This window comes from Sinohyriopsis cumingii, chromosome 1, assembly GCF_028554795.1.
Source record: "Sinohyriopsis cumingii isolate HCF-2022 chromosome 1, ASM2855479v2, whole genome shotgun sequence".
NCBI classification, from domain to species: Eukaryota; Metazoa; Mollusca; class Bivalvia; order Unionida; family Unionidae; genus Sinohyriopsis; species Sinohyriopsis cumingii.
Window position 1 is genome coordinate 143,962,966 of NC_142961.1, and position 18,443 is coordinate 143,981,408.

General features: G+C 35.8%; 1 protein-coding gene across 1 annotated transcript in view; it reads right to left on the reverse strand.

The window, feature by feature from the left end:
- Positions 1-4,890: 4,890 nt before the first annotated feature.
- LOC149808070 (ceramide glucosyltransferase-like) overlaps positions 4,891-18,443 on the reverse strand; it is a 32,669-nt gene continuing 19,116 nt past the window's right edge. The window contains exons 5-9 of the mRNA XM_089973291.1: positions 17,870-17,982; positions 15,565-15,743; positions 13,931-14,017; positions 12,466-12,655; positions 4,891-11,614 (exon numbers count right to left, since the gene is read on the reverse strand). Of these exons, the coding sequence (XP_089829417.1) occupies positions 11,435-11,614; positions 12,466-12,655; positions 13,931-14,017; positions 15,565-15,743; positions 17,870-17,982 (749 nt within the window). The 3' untranslated portion in view covers positions 4,891-11,434. The remainder of the gene's footprint in view (positions 11,615-12,465; positions 12,656-13,930; positions 14,018-15,564; positions 15,744-17,869; positions 17,983-18,443) is intronic.

An 18,443-nucleotide genomic window follows, 5' to 3' on the forward strand; every position in this document is an offset into this window, starting at 1 on the left:
TCAGATAAGGTTTGGGATAAGGTTTGGGATGACACCAAACATGGATACATCCATAAAGCGAGGAAGGCTTGGGATTGAGCCCCATCATAAGAGGAGAGCTCATATCCGAGTCTGTTTGAACTGGGGAAGGATCTTCCTACATATCTGAGAAACCTGACAGGTCTGTGCTTGATACATGGATCCTTGTCATTTCCTGGAAACAGTGGCAAAAACGTTTAGGCATATGTTGTTCTTGTCCATGGCCTTGTCATTGGAGCATTTCCATCTCTGCTCGGATATAGGTCTGGATATTTCCAAGGTCTTACTAAAGTATTGTAAGAACCTTCTGAGGGCTGCACCCTTGGAGGCAGAGGCTCTTTGGAAGGTTCCTCCTCTCTGTGGTTATTCAAGATTTGAGAGACCAAGAACACTGGTCCCTTGCATCTGCTCCTGGTTCTTCAAAACCAGACAAGAAGTTTAGTAAGTATCGCTGGGTGCAAAGTAGACAAGATCCTGTTCCTGTTGGAAGTACTGAGAGTAAAGACCACATTGTCAGCTAATCGTTTTTTCCCTCTGATGGGGACCTTGAACTCCGCTGCACTTGTGTCCTGTTCAGTTTCTACTTTTATTGATGTGGAGACCACACAGGGGCCATTTGAAGGCTCATCTTTTTTTCTCACTCTGGTGGGGACCTTGAACTCAGCAGTGAACCTGATTCTGGCAGACTATACTTATGTCCTCTTCTTGTTCCTTTTGGCAGTGTGGAAACTCCACAGTGGCTCTTTGGATGCTCCAATTTCTCCAGATCAGGATTTCCACCATCATCTGATTTGATGGACAAACTGGGATCAGTTTCATGCGCCCTATCAGTCCCCTATATCTGTTCACAGATGAGTTGGATTTGGGTGGGGTGCTAACCTAGAGCATAAAGATTTTTCAGGGTCCATGATCCTGTGAAAAATCTACCCTCCACATCAACTATTTGGAAATAAGGACAGTGTTCTTAGTCCTTCAGGCATGCGTCAACCAAATAAGAGGTTGCTGTATGATGGTCTACAACAATGACAAGTTGATGGTAACATACCTCAGGAGACAAGGAGGCAGACTTTCACATTCTCTCTGCCTACAGGTTGGGAACCTCCTTCCATAGGCAAGTTAAAAAGGGAATTACCTTCAGAGTCTGCCACATTCCCAGCACAAAAAATATTTTGGCACAGTCGGTCAGGGAAAGGAAGAGTGTCCTCATGGAACTTGAAGGTTTCACCAGTCTGTAGCAAACTCCAGGTTCCAATTTTTGAAGGACTTACTTGGTGAAGTTGTCTGGCACCAAACAACACAACAAGCTCCCCTTTTACATTTCTTTAGTCCCTGACCAGAAGACCTTGGCAGTAGATGCTTTCAGCCTGAGGTGAAGTCATATATTTTTGTTTTCCTACCTTTTAGGGTGATCCCATAGGCTATACACAAAGTCAGGTACTCCACTGCTCAGCTTGTTTTGATCGCCCCTCTGTGGCCCCAGAGATCATGGTTCATTGATCTTCTCAATCTGCTGGCAGACATCCTAAGACCTTACCTCAGAGGAGAGACCTATCACAGCACAAGGGTTCATTCGTACTCAACAGCCCACAGATTCTCCATCTTCATGCTTGGCTCCTCTCAAGCAATCTCTCTGCAAATAAAGTTTTCAGTCCAAGTTGCCAAGTACATCATTCAGTCCAGGAGGAGATTGACATCCAGGATGTATGATGCCAGATCGAGAATCATTTTTGATTGATGCAGTAGAAAACATCTCACCTAGCTGTCCCTCTATGAGTGTAGTGGCTGATTTTCTTCTCTTCCTTTTCGAAGAGAAACAGTGCTTGATTTTTACATTTGGGGCTATCATGCAGCCCATTCAGTCACTCAAGGGGCCCCGAGTGGCCGAATGGTCTAAAGCACTCACCGTTCCGGATCACTGCCATCTCACCTCTGGCTGCGTGGGTTCGAGTCCAATGCTCGGCTAACGTGGGTACGTGGGAAAGCCTGCCAGTAGCTTCTCGTGGGTCGGTGGTTCTTCCCTGGATTTACCAGGGTTCTTCCTCCACCAGTTATACTGGCCGCCATGTATAGCCTCTCTTGTGCTGAAAAATGGCGTTAAACCCTAGAACAACAACAACAACAACAGTCACTCAAAACTTTCGAAAGACCATGCCATTAGGACAGATTTTCAAGTATTTTGAGTTGCACAAAGATCAGTGTCTTGCCTAAATGAAATCATTCTTGTATCTTGTGGTCTCTTAATAAACCCACCTAAGAACCTTTTGGTGAAAATTTCTTTCGTAGCCTTACCCCCAATTTGATTTTCTTGCTCACGCTGGCATCTGCAAGACAAAGAGCGAACTTCATGCCCTATCCATAGAGCAGAACAGTATCAAGTTCAGTGGGATGCAAGTCAGTTTCTTTTCTTTGCAAAACCAGGTTTTTCTTTTTTTAGCAAAAAGCCTGTTCCATTAACGGCTCCATTCCTGATTTAGATCTTTAGCCTCAGCCCTCTCTGTACTGGCGATGATCAAGAGGGACTTTTGTGTACAGTTTGCATTTTTATTTGGCAACAATTTCTTGGTGGATTGCATAAACTATAAAGAGAGCTTACAAATCCCTTGCCAACTGGGACCCGTTTTCATGAAAATTAAAGCCCACAAGGTTAGAGCCATTGCTGCCAAATGGGCCTTTCTAACTCATTTGTCTTTGGAGGATGTGATGAAAGCTTCATTTTGGTGCTCACACTAATTTCCCTTCAATGATGGTGAGGATTCTTGGAGTTGTTTTTCTTTGCCAGTTACGGGATCGTCAGCCTCCCATCAAACTGACAATTTCAGTTATACAATAGTAACAGGTATAATATTACTCGTATAGTTTTTTGGGGTAGCAGTAAAACAGATTTCAAATATGTAATATTTACCTGCTGCTATTGCCAGATTCCCTCCTTCCACCCACACCGATGTCCCACTAAGTTAGGCTTTACCCTAGATAAAGAATGAATGGATAGTATGTGTGGGCAAGTGTTTTGGGTGTCCTAGGGGTAATCCAATGGATTTTAGTTTACCCTTATAGGAGTAAGAATTCTCATCACACAGAGTATTTCCCACCCGGAAAAGTACCAGCAACGCAATAGCAAATTAGTTGTATTCCAGTGTAGGTGTACGAAAAATCCATGATTTCAAGTATAGGTCCCATGTTTAAGAAACGCCCAACCATTCCATCCTGTTCAAACGAAAACAAGTGTACACAAAAATGGAAGTCCCCATTTGATCTGTATCCCATTGTCAACCAGTTATGTGTGACTAAACAATTCACTACAATATCCATCATCACCAGTAGCATGTGGCTGTACTTGTTATTTATATGCTACTGAACATGGCCAAGATTTTGAGGCAACAGATGTAATCATACGAATGAAAATAACTGGGGGGGGGAGAGGATTTTCATCAAGAAATGAAAACCTGTGAACAAGTTATGACTTGTCTTGAAATAGCAGTTCAAACAGCAGTGATAAACAAAATTGCAAAACAGTTCATTACATTTTTTTTAAAGTCTAATTTAAGTTCATTTTATGCATAAAGTTATTTTTTCCTGCAGAAAAGAAAACTTATGGCTCAGTAAATGCATTCCAATTAGCAATCACTTTGGAAACAATGTAACTTATCAGATTTAATTGTTTGTATATCTGGTGACAACTTCCTTTGATGAAGGGAACATGCATTTTTGAAGTCACTGTGAATTGTCAACTTTGGAGAACAAAATGACGATTAAACCCCAACGGCAACATAAGATAACTGTAGAACAAAGTATGGGCTGGAACTGGCAGCTTATCAACATAAACGTTTAAAAAACAACGGATTTTTCAGGCTGGGACTAAGGGCTTCTGTCAAAATGTACAATTGATTTTTATCTCTACATCAACATAGGCATGACAAAGGACCATGTGCTCAGGAATTTTTTTTTGTCAACAGGCGGTGTGTCCGACATAAGTCATATCAATACCAATGGGTAGGAATATATATATATATATATATATATATATATATATATACACAAACACACACACACATATATATATATATATGCCACTGTGGCAACAATTTTGTATGTTTTGGGCAGCAGCATTTTTGTTTAGGAAAAACTTGGCCTTGGGATGAGTGTGTCAAGTTTCATGGCAGTCCTCCAAGTAATGATAATAAACTTGTGCTGACAGACAGACAGACATATGAGACAAATGACCATCCCATAAAACCACTTGTGATAGATGAAATTTGGATGACCTATTTTGATGTGGATGATCTGACTAGATTTTCAGGTCATTAAAACTCTTTTTTAAAAAAATTTCTCTTAAGGAAAACATTATTTGTTCAATTAAGCAAAAAGCTCTTTGATGTCAACAAATGAAGTGTAGAGAGGCATGTTTACATACATATTTAGATGATCTGGAAAAATTTCATTTCATTATGCTAATTTAAAATTTAAGTTTAAAATTTAAAATTTTTGTCAGATGTGGCAGGATACATACTGTACAAACAGTTATTTATCCATCTGTTAAACATGAAGGACCACTCCGGGGGGTAAAGTTTAATTTTTGTTGTGAACCGATCATGGTCTTTCTATACAGGTATAGGTCTTTTGTAAGGTGCAGGCAATATGGGTGACTGCCTGGGCACCATTTTGCAAAGTTTGCGATATTTGTTTCAGAGTTGGGGTGCTGACGTCAATACTTCCCAGTGGTGCTATTTCATTCAGCACAAACTTGCAATGGCTCTGATGATTTTTTTTCTAAATGGAACAAATTATACATGATTTTTAAACATGTTATTTGATGGACATGGCATGAAACAAAGAAAAAGACATATCTTGAAGCAAAAAAAACAAACACACATATTATGGTGTAAATACTTTTATTGTTCACAATGTTGCAGCTTGTAAAAAAATTCTGAATACTGGCCTCACAAATCTCAGTCAGCACCATAACATGTATTCATTTATTTACCAATTCCTTCATTAGGAATTTTAATAAATATCTTTCCCAAGACTAGTTGTACAATGGACTATATAGACTTCGAATACCCAGTAGCATATCATGCAACATCTTATGGGAGTAAGATGCCCTAAGCAAGGCTTCAAACAAAATGCCATAGTATTCTTTATAGATTTGCTTTAGCAAAAAAGGAATCATTTTAAAAGTATGTATTAAAACTTATGATAATCAGTTTTTAAGAAAATAATAAAAAGATTCTGTAATGATGCTAAAGTTATACTGCTGATACATTAACAATATTACTTCAGAGTAAGAAATTTTTTATCAGTTGCCAAATATTGCAAAATTCATTACATCAGAAAAGATGGGTCTTTATGACCAATGTCTTGCGTAGTATACAATGTATGTACTAGCATACAAGTTGCATCCAACTGCAGATTAAATAGATCCAGATCTGCTCGTGCATAATCCAACATCGGATCAGGGTCTATGCTCTTTGCAATTGAGCCCAACTTGTAGGCGAATATATATGGTACCACATCACCTTCTTGGCAATCAAGTCTGAAGTATTTTTTTTGTTGGTGGGCTAAAACAAATAACTGTTATAACAATATCAGAATTTTGGCTTGGCAAAAACTTGTATCTGAGCCATATGCTCTTCCATGCTACCGTGGTCCCATGCTACTGCGACTTTTTCAAATAAAACATACTTTTCAATACAAATTGTAGCAACTGTTCCCAATAAATCTGCATTACAATGCAAAGTACACAAAGACAATTTAAATGGAAATCAGTCTCTCCAGTTTTAAGACCTAAATATTTCACCGTATTAGTAATAATGCACATTAAATAAGCACAAGCATGTACAAAAACATAGCACTGTTCACTGAAAAACGTCTTTTCTTGCTCTTCTATTATTTCTGCTGGATAAATTACATCTTGTGCATTTTAATCACATTGCAATCCTAGAATTATTTTCTTACTGCACTTTATCAAGTGAAATATAATGTACATGAGCTATGCACAACATTAACTGGTTTTTGATTAAGCAGTATAAAATTTTCTAACACTGTACACAAGTCCAAAATTGTACAAGATCACATAATTTACTGACCTTAATTTATGCTACTCCCAAATTTTACTTGTTGCCGACTCAAGACAAATATTTTTCATTAATTGATTTACAAGTGGCATCGTCTGTTTAAGTACATAAAACAATGTAGACAAGTAATCAACTGTCAATTCTAATACAATTATCCTTGCTTATAAGACAAATCCTGCTGCAATCTGCACAAACCCAGATCTGCTGTTGCATAATGTACTGGCAGATCTGAGTCCATGCAGTTTGTTAGGAATAATCAATACAACAAACAACATAGACCCTGATCTGCTGACATATTATGCAATAGCAGATCAGGGTCTATGTTGTTTGCAATTCAAGCAAGTATATACAGTAATTTAATTACTTTTTTTAAAATTACCATTCGTGGTATGTAGCAGACTAGAAAAGAATTTGCTCACATCTTAATTTTGATTATGATCAGAATATTGAGTAATTGAATTTCTTTTTCAGTTCTTTCGGGTGTGAACAACTGTTAATTTATTTTCCATGGCTTTTGTGGTATACTGAATTAAAAATGAGAATTAAATTGAACTTAATTTTATTAACAAACATAATTCATCCGAGATTGCATACTCCGCCATAAAAAAAAAATCACTAGCAAATATAAATATAAAATAATAAATACGAAGACAGAAATAGAATGAGTGTCATGCACCCTCATAATTTAAGCTGACAAATTCACCACAAGGCTGCTCTCTTTACATGCTTAATATAAGAATAGAGCAAATAGAGCTGATACAGATATGTTTCATAGCAAATAACAATTTACTAAAAACTGTACCATACACAGTGATAATATCCATAACACTGGCAGTTATTATTCAATCCATTTGCATCTATTTCCTATGAAGCAACGTGGTGTAGACAAAATGCAATATAATAAAATAATATCCTATACCAGAGAAGTTGATGCCTTCTCCATACAAGCCCACATCATGGCCTATGCTGAGGCCAGTCATTTGGCAGGAGCAGTATGGGATAACACTCAACAGCAAATGGAAACAATGGAGCAATTGTGAACGATAAGGGGGGGGGGCGGGGCATGGGACTCTAGTGGTTTAGCAAATGTTCATTTAGCTAAAAGTACAAAGTTTAAAATCCATTGCTTGAATGTAAATAAATTGTAAAGCAACTCTGTTCCATTCAGATGGAGACTCTTGGTAAATAAGGGGTGACATAAAATAAATTTCATAAAACACTGGTATAAAAAGAAAAGAGAAAAAAATATTAATTGTACACTGTTAAAAATGTCTCGTTGAAGTCAAGTTGGTGCCCACTTGATACAGGTCCTCATCATGGCCCACTAGGGCCAGTCATTTGACAGCTGCAGTAAGGGACAACACTCAACAAAAGCTGACAACAGTCAACTACACACAGTTATATAAAACTGAACCATTTACAAACTGTGTTGTTAAAAAAACCCATCTCATTTGTTAGTACATCTGGGCAACTTTATGTACACCCTACACTAGTTCTATGCCATTCCAATTCTGTAGAGACAAGCAACTAAAACTGCACAGTCTATCGTGAAAAGAAGTTGTGTTATAACAAAAGCATTGTGATCAATACATCATATGCCATCACCATTGTTCATAGTCCTCTATTTAGAAATTAATTAGCAGAGCATGGATGACTAATGGGTCTCAGTGATTTAGCAGAGCATGGATGACTAGAGATTACTCAATGATATTGACCTTGGGTCAAGTGTATGCAGTATGGAACTAAATTTGTTGTGCTGAAAGCATTTGTTTTTTTAAAATACCTTCCATGGCCTTTAGACCAAAAAATGTATAGGTTTCTTTCTTATCCTAAGTGAAATTCATCCACAAATGTTTTCTACATTAAATTACTGTGCAAAACCCATTAATTTTGTTCATTTGTAATTACCTTTAACTCTTGATCCCTAAATCAATCAACCTCTTCTTTAAGAGCAGGCCATCCACAAACATTTGTTAAGGTATTCCATCTAGAATTAACTTTATCATGCAAAAACATTTTTCCTTCTGTTAGTAGCATGACTTTTTGACCAAAAAATCAAGGCTTCTCTTGAGTATAAGCCATCCACAAACGTTGGTGAAGGTACATGGTCATGACATGAAACTGATGTGCAAAAACCATTTTCTACTTTTCAGTCAGTGACCTTACCTTTCACTTTAGACCCCCAAATCAATATGTTTATACCTTACTCCAAGCACAAACCATCCACAAAGTTTAGTACAGATCTGCTGTGTAGCACTTAATGTTGCAGTAAGTGACATTGACCTTTGACCCAATAATTAAATGGCCTCTTCCTTAACTGCATGCCATCTGTACAGTTTGGTCCTGGTATGGGAACTATTTTTATTCTTGTAGCCACACTGACCTTGGTCCACAAATTGAATACCAGGAACTGCAAGAAGTTTGATCCAGGTCTGTGATGAACTAATGTTATTATGCACAAGCCATTTTTCTTCTATCAGCTGCAGTGACACTGACTTTTTGACCCCAAAATTTACACTTTTTCCTTACCCCAAAATGCGAGTTATGTACAGTTTGATATCAGTAGAGGAGAACTTGAGTTTTTGTTTGGAAATAAATAAAGGAGCAGGCAAACTGACTTACAAACAGATGGATATCATCCCATCAAACATTCAGTCATTATGGCGGGCATATAAAATCAATCTCTAGAAAAAGAATCTTTAAAAAATAGTAGTATGACACAAGATAATATTCTGTGCAATTCATAGCCAAAATATTTATTATTTACTAATATAAACAAACTGCTACATTTAGCTGTCTGCTATGAAGCACTTACTGACGTGCCATTCTGTATTTCTTTGCAGAAATTACACATATGCTATACATAATACTGTTTTTGTCCATGCTCAAAAGGAATTAAAAGCTAGATTTTGGCTACGCACATTCATAACATATGCACACTCTCAAATCTGTTATGAAGACAAAAAATCATTCTGCTGACAATTCAATAAACATACATAATGGAAAATGTTCATGTCCTTCAAACATGGCTACCAGGTCACTCTAGACAATCAACCATTTCTTCAGATACTACATTAATTAATACAGTCTGGCTAATAGTGAAGTCATAACCAATATAGTGCACACGAAAATGAGCTTAAAAGTTGCATTTTTTTTCATCTGTACATCAAAGACCACAAGGTACATTAAGAAAAATGAGGTGCATTTGGTGGTGGACCCCTATCAGTATCTGGAATGACACACAATTCTAGATTTATAAGACAGTCACCAAAGTTTCATGAGGCAAGTCTAAGCAATGTTATCAACAACATTTGTCCTTACATGTGCAGAGATAACCACTTCATTGCATTGGAAGCTACAACAATTATTGTCAACTCCTAAAGTTGCTTGGCAAAGGGTTTAACAAAAACTCAACAATGGTATAACAGCTGAACACATCATGATAATTCATACTAAATTTCTGCACATCTACAATGAAAATGATAACTAGCACACATTGGTTATCAAAATTTCAAAAACAAATTTTCCAAAGCAAAGAGTACCAAGTAATATATTTTTTCCCCCATTTAGGCTGACTACAATATTCTACACTATGTAAGGAACAAAATCACATGATGACATGTATTGTAAACAGAAGTGATAAAATTGGCAAGAATATTTCCAGAAAACAAAGTACACGATGCATGTTCACGTGAACTATAAATTTTACACACAAGGCAAATTACAATTTAAGGTTTGGATCAAACTAAATGCACCAATTGTGAAAAATGAACATATCTATTTACAAACGTTTACACAAAAAAATCAAAAGTCACTTGAATCAGAACAAACAATAACAAATAGTTTCTAAAATTATCTCTTTTTGACTAGCTTAATGACTATAAAAGATGTAAATGACTTGTGTAGCAGAAAATAACTGGTTTAAAAAAAGGGACGAACATTTTTCTTTTTAACTGTACTCTAACACTCACTCAACCTAAACAATAACGCATCACTAATACACTACTTGAATCACTAAAACAGTCTGTTGAACATTTTGTAATCAATTGCACAAAATCTAAATTTCATGTAAATTTGACATTAATGACCCGAGTAAGGGTGACATACCCTTATTTACATGTCAGTCTTCAGGATTTTCAAATAAGATGAGAAAAAATACATGCCTATCTATGCTCATGACTGACCTTTAAAAAAAAACAACATGCTAGGATGCATTCTGTTAAATCTGGTGAAAATCTGTTAATATGTTTGGGGAGAAATGTTTGGTCTGGCTTTTTGTTTCAGTGCACTTTTAACATACTACTATTTGTATAATGCCTAGGAAATGGGAGCCGAGTGTTGTTCCCATCTGATTATAGATTTGTGCAAGTCTGAAGGGCCTCTATGCTAAGCTGCTTTCTGTCAAATTCTGCATGACAGGGTTTTTACAGAAGTCTGTACAAATTCTTTATTTTAGTATCTAACAACAGATTGGCATCATCTGAAAGCCAGTTATACCCGATTTGTGCAACAAAAAAATGGTTGAAATAGATCCCATTTTTGGTAAGAAGTTTAAAATAGCAAATGATGTATCACAACAGTGCCTCCAAACTGTTTGCAAATAAAATTTCCACTCAAAACATAGTCATAATAAAAACATCTGTCCTGCTGTCTTTATAACAGGCACATTCATACTGCACCATAATGTTAACATTTTATCCTTTCCACTTGTAGTTGGCATTGTCAAAATTTATTTGAAATGAAGACAAGAACTGGCAAAAGAGGCAGATGAACAGACAGATGAATGCACACAAGTGATGTGCGTTTCAAACTCTAATATGACTGCCCTAACAGAAAATTGCCAGTAGTTCATATCTTAGACTGATGTAAGCCCATGGAATCTTGCATCACCCTTCATAGCACAGGTGAGGTTGCTACAGTGATAAGGAACGACATCTTATGGACATTTAACTAATTAGAACACACCAAGAGATGAGTTGTATAATAATGTCTGCTACCACATTTTTACAGTAAATGTGAATTTGGCTGTTGACTGATATGTTTGGCATGAGTCAATAACAGATTTAGTTGTACCTAATTCATAAATGGTCAGACTAGCATAAGAATGCTGAATATAATGGAAAGGAATTAAAATAACAAATGAAAATAAATTTTCAGGTGTAAAATAATGTCTACAAATTTACCATTACCCAGACTAGCATTTTAACATGGCAAAGTTACTGAACACACTTAAAATGCAAATACTGTTAAGTCTACTGCCTTGGGCACATACATATTTACTCCAACTGAGTAAATCAAGCATGTCTAGTATGAAATGAAATGTTACAAAGATGAGTACAATATAGCTAAACTGTTTGTTTAGTGTGAATTTCCTCCACGTAGCCTCCCCATCTAAGTCGAAACTTTTTTCCTCTCCAACTTATGGTGGAGTCTATATGACTCTGAACTATCAATGCAAGGTAGCTGAGCTCATTAAGAAACCAACAGACAATGTACTCAAACTTGGAAAATGGTAGTGGCTTATTCTGAAAAGGGAAAAAAGACATTTTAGTTAATTCAATATATTAATACAATCAATAAATGACCTGTACTAAAACCCTGAACATAACAGTTCTTAAAACAAGTTTCTTTTACTTCAGTCAGCTAAAAAACATTAGCAACTGCACAAAACATTTCTATACTGAATATAATATAAATTTTCATCCATATATGACTAAAACAACAGTGTTATCATACATTCAACTTATTTCTCCATTTTCTTTTCCACCAACAAAGGTTGGCATTATATAGCCACTTTGTACTGTGTGCCAAACATGCAACTACGTAAGAACATCCTACAAATCCACAACCTTCCTGGGGCAATTTATTTCTATTGCAATTATAGCAACCATTATTTAACAGGGAAAGAAAAGCAAACTTGTCAGCTGTTTGTCACTAAAAAGGGTGGGTGGGTGACTGAATATATTTTAAATGAGTATAATGGCATAGTGGCCAAGACCAAATCAATGTACATTTTATAACATAACTCCACTTGAGTCTTCTCACATATAACAAGTATTATCATTACAAATTTACAAAGAACACAAGTGAATTGTCCTAATAGCATAACACTGACTGCCATCATTAAACATGGAGAGTACTTAAACAGCAATGCACTGACAACTTTGAACTAAATGCTAAAAATTAAAGCGGTCAGGATAACTGAAAAATATTAAATAATTTCCTGATGCATTTTTAGTCAATTTGTATGCATAAATATGCAAATATGTACAGCTCTGATGGAAACTGAAAATAAGATTTACAATCATTCCACCCTATGCATTTGTAACCATTACCATACTACTCTAGGCCTAGCAGTATAGTATGTTATACTTACTTCAATGACTTTGATTTGCAGGTAGTCTAGTAGAAACCAGACCAGTACATGGCCTAAGAAAAACATGAGAGGGCTCCAGTCAAAGAGATAAGTGACTGCCCATGATACCATTGCTCCCATCACCATGCATTGTGAAATAGGCTCCAGAAACATTGTAAGTGGAAGCATGGCTGTGCGAAGTTTCATCCACCTGTTAAACATAATCAGAATATACTGTCACCTATGAGATGAACTTTGTTAACGGTATGCAGTCTTTAACTAGCAGTGCAGAAACCTTTGTGGTCTGATTAAATAATAATAATATTTTATTTATCACGGGTGACATAATTAGCTAACAGCTTAACATTTGTTAACATATGTCCCTGCAGTTAAAATAAATGTACAACAAATATGCATGTAATTAGTAAGCATCTACTGCCTAGAAAAAATCAAATACAAATTATGCAAGGTTAATATATTGTTATCACAAAGAACTACCATTTACAAATGTTATGTGATCATAAAATCAGAACTACTCATTAATATAGCCTGATAAAAGACAATTAAATTATATTTTATAGAAAGTCATAAAATGAATTAAAAACAGGCTTTCTATAATTACTGCCACCGTATTCATTTCTAAGAAAATCCTCAGTAAAATTTTGTACATGAAAGTAAATTTCATGTGACAAACAATCAACATCCAATAGGGACAAATCAAGGTCTTTACCGATATCAAACCCTATACTAGAGAATAATTCATTGAAACTATGTGCACTTTTACTAAAGCCATTAATGATTTCATCATGAACAAAAACAAGTTTGTACATTAACATGATTCAGATGAATCTTCCAATTTTTCCCCACATTTCATTTTGGTCTCTATGTAGCCTCTTTTTAGATCTCTAATATTTTATAAGAATCTTAGCCCTATAAAGTAACCCAGTCATCTTTATATTTACTTTGTTCTTGCCTTCTCATGTAGGTGATCCCTGCTATGCTATGATGCTAAGCTATTACTGATCCATTTATCTGAATTTGATCTAATTCTACATTCTTAGGGTGGTAAATACTGATCAATTATATGGAATAATAATTTCCCAGAAACTAACCATGCCCTATTTATATTCTCATAAAGCTAAATTGTGTCCATAATATTCCTTGAATTTAGTATCTGAAAATGCCGTAATTAATACTTAATTTATATAAGTGTTCTGCTTAACTTTTGTTCTTTTTCCTAAATGAATATACCGTATGACCTTAGAATCAAAAGGTTTTTTTATTACCAAAAGTATGATCAAGGAACTTCCGACAAAATGACACTCAACAAAACCCATTTTTCTTTGATCCATTATATCCCTGACCTTTTGAGCCCAAAATCAACAGGTCTTATAATGTATTTAATACGTGCCCTTCATAAAATGTGGTCTAGTGGTCGAGAACCCACATTATTATGTCAAATCCGTTTTGTGGGGTTTCAACTTACCTTACTAATCTATTGTGATGCTGAGATATGGAATACATTCCTGAATTTTGCATTGCTGTATGGGAACTGATTTTCACACGCCAGCCCCTGAAAAAAACAATAAAAGGTGTTAAAAAGTTTTTATTTTGATTGCCATAAAAATAGAATTGTGAAAAATTCTTTTCATTATAGTCAGAAATATTTTTTAAAAAAATAAATAGATTTAGGATAATAAAATGCGGACAACCGGCCCACCCTACCATCCAATAAAGATGTGTTCACATAATGCAAATGTCCTGCCACACACTCTGCATAACCATGTATTCAAATTGTGCACAAAACTTTCCCTAAACACACAATTTAAGCCAGGTCACTGAAATGAGAAATTTATATCCCAGTGACCTACTTTTAGCAACACTATATTTTGCTCACCAGAATGCATCTACATTCCACGCTGCATGTCTTTGTAAACCAAAAATGGCTGAGAAATGAACTTACATTCAAAAGTATACTGATTGTCATTAAAAGTGTGGAATTTTATTTACAGTGACCTACATTTGGTCACATTTCCAAGCTGCACTACTCTTATACTAATGATGTATGACACATTGACTTTGAAATACAACCTAACAGCTGTTAACTGCAGCATGAAAATTATGTTACAGTGGCCTGTTTTGGTACAGTGGTACTGCACTCACTAAGATGCATCTACAAACTAAGATACGGGACTCTTGGAATGATAATATTTGAGAAACTAACCTGAAAAAATACAAAACCCAATTTAAGTACTGAGGTGTGAAATGTCAGTCAGAGATAATTATTTTGGGTAAGATAATGATGAACTTGCCAAAACCCATCTGCATTCCTCTCTTGCTTGCAATGCCTTCAAAACTGACCTGAACACAAATTACATCACTGCAGCATGAAACTGGGTCACGATGGCTCATAGAGCCCCTGAGATTTTCTTCTCAAGGAGTAGTCAGTGGCTTCCAAAAGATTTAAATAAGTATCTGATCATATGGAAAATGAACTGTCTTCATATAATACTTTCTTAACTACCTGTCTTGTGCCATTCGATCCACAAAATTTTATCCCATTTTATTTATATATTCATTATTCTGGAACAGTATGTTAGAAAGTGGCTTATTTTATCAAGTTTGAAAGATTTTGGCACATTTCAAGGAGATTTTCAAGAAATTCAAGGATAAAACCAACTGTTTTTAAATTCAAGAAATTTTCAAGGCAACCCCTCAAATCCAAGGATATTTTAAGATTGTACAAATCATGGTCACCCAGTTTGTGGTACAATAGTACTGAACTCAACAAGCCACATTTAATTACCAGGCTGCATGACTTTGAAGCTGGCAATGTCTAAGAAACTAACCTGAATGCAAAATTTAACCAAAGCCACATCAGCTTGAAATTTAGGTCAAAGTAACCCCCATTTTGTTAATTTGTGGAACTCACTAAAACAGGTCTAAACAGGTTGCATGGCTCTGGGTTTTAAAACTGTCCGAGAAACAAACCTAAATGCAAACAAAACCAAGGTCTAATGGACATATGGATGAACAAGTACATCATTTGCCACTTCTATATTCATGGCAGGGCATACAAAGTCAACATTACTTAGGCTTTGAATGATTTAGAGTTATTACCGGTCAAGAAAAGCTTGGCCTAGGAAAAAATCCTCTGCTAAATACTGGCCAAATTCTTTCAGACCCCCAGCCTCTTCCACCACATTCTTCCTCATCAAACAGGACATTCCAGTTGTACAGTTGATGCGAAAAACATCTGCACAAAGGTACATTTTTGCATGCTGGCTTCCAAAGTAGACCTGGAAACAGGAAACAAACATCATCTTAGAAATTTATGATCATCCTAGAAAACTGATCTCATAAGGAATAACCATATATTATATACCAATTCATGCAATCTAAGCAAAGAATATTGTTTTGGTTTTCCTTTCTTGATGGTGGAGAATTAACTCTGACATAAGAAGGCATTTTCTATTTTCATGAAATACTCGATCTTGAGAATGAATTGTTTAAATTGTAAATTTAGTACTAAGGAATTTAAAAACTAATAGTACAGGACTAATGAATTCATCTTCTAAGAATCTTCAAAGGTTAACAGATTGAAAATATAAACTTTATAAGACCAAACTACTTTTAAACAAGAGTACAAAGAACAGCACATTACGTGCTAGACCCATCTTTTACAGTCTTCATGTACATAATTGAAATTTTTGTGCAGAAACCAATTGTCTTCTTTCAGTGTCCTTGACCTCTAACCCCAATATCAAAAGGCTTCTTTCTTAGCACATGTGCAAGCCACCCATAAAGTTTTAGGTGTGTGATACAGAACTAATATTGCTGCATATGAACCGAGTGGAATAAAGTGCTCTTGGTTACGGATCACTGCCATCTCACCTCTGTCTGTGTAGGTTCGAGTCTCGGATTCAGCCAATGTGGGTATGTGAAAAAGCTTGCCAGTAGCCTTTCGAGGGTCTGTGGTTCTTTCCGGGGATTTCCTGGGTTCTTCCTCCACCATTAATACTGGGCGCCATGTATAGCCTATCGTGTGCTGAAAAATGGCGTTAAACCCTACAACAACAACCATTTATTCTTTCCTTCAGTGTTCTTGACCTTTTGATCCCAAAATCAACATGGTTCTTCTTTACCTCAAATACAAGCTATACACAAACTCTGGTAAACCTCAAAAGCAAACTATCCAAATTTTGTTAACTGGTGATGTTTGAGGACCTGGTTTATTGTGTTGGAAATTATGTTTCTTCTTTAGGTCACAGTGACCTATTTTTACCTTTTACCTTTAGGCCTTGAAATCAATAGGGTTCTCCCTCACCTCAAGTGAAAGCTATCTTATGTTGTGTAACAGTAGAGGGTGGAGAACTCAAGTTATTGTGAAGAAACAAAATTGGTAACAGACATATGGAGGTCATAACATAATACACTTCATCTTATGGCAGACATATATCACTCAGTCCCTGACCTGTCCAAAACTTGTGGGGAAAATCCCATGTTGATAAAACCATCCATTCAAAAGAATATAAGACTAGATTTTCAATATGATCATTGTGGCAGCCATATCTTAAAGTCAGAATGAAACCATTTTCATTCTGACCCAACTAAATATCATGATCAGTCTCCAGGAGAAAGAACTATGTCAATACGACATTCCATTTAGGAGGAAAAGCAATAACAACAAGATTTTCATAACTGCTGACACGGTGGCCATACTGGATGTCAGAGCAGCCCCATTCTCATTTAGGACCAACTAGACATCATAAGAAGTCTTCCGGTGAAGACAAAAGTCAATGTTGATATGTCTTTCCTTCATTTAGGAGGACCAACCTGACATCATAAGTCTTTTAGTAAAACACCATGCTGATCCATTTATTGGGACTAGTGATAACATGATTTTCAAGATGGCCGCTACATACTGGAAGTCCGAGCTGCATAATTTTATTCAGAAACAACAAGATCTTGGGATGAATGTGTGTGTGTAATGTTTCATGGCAATCCTCCAAGTGGTTTAGGAGGAGTAGTGACAACAAACGTGTGCTAATGGTAAGAATGATGTTGGAGGACAGACAACAGGCCATCCCATAAACTCTTCTGGTATATGACAAGTAGCACTATAGTTTATTCCCCTACCTACCTACCCAGGTTTGAAAATGGGGGGTGGGGTGGGGAAAGATGTGAAACGAATATTTTTCAATGTGGGCCTTGTATGCTACAAGCTTTTGAAGAGGAATAATTACAAATAAATTTCATGCAAAAACACTCAGCTGACATGTATTTACATTTAAAGAAAAGATTTAAGTAAAGTCTGCCACAAAAATATTTATTTCATGCAGTTGTCAAACCAACAAAATGTTTAAAAATGCTAAAGAAATAACATATGAGTATATCTTTTTGCTCCAGGAGTTATATTACTTACTTTCTCTAAATGTGAGGCAATTCCTTTCCTAGAACAGGCATATGGCATCTGATGAACTAATCCCACCTTATCCGTAAGTGTTAGTGCCATGTCAAGCAGAGTGTCTGGAGCCACTTAAAACACAAAAAGTATTTTTATTCTAAGTATGAAATGATTCTAAATATTTACAGCAATAAATTCAAATATGCCAAGTGTCTTTTAATAAGTATTAAAATGAACTTAATATACAACTTTGATACATATTCTTTCTTCAACCTTTTCCTCTTATCTTCATATTTTTCATTCTCTCTTTTTGTTTGCGTTTTTCAGTTAATAATCTACACATACGTACCATGCTGCTATATAGTGGATTACATGTAAAAACATATAGTGACTTTGACAGTTTTAGTTGTGCATTCATATTTAAATTTTCTTGATTCTGTTACTACTCCACTTCTCATCTCAATTACTACATAACAAGCTTTGGAAAAATATAAGATATAAAAAGGAATTTGGATACAGTATAACTTTGATTATGCGTCACCCTATTAACAGTCAGGTCATTGTACGTCAAAATATTAAAAACAGGTACATG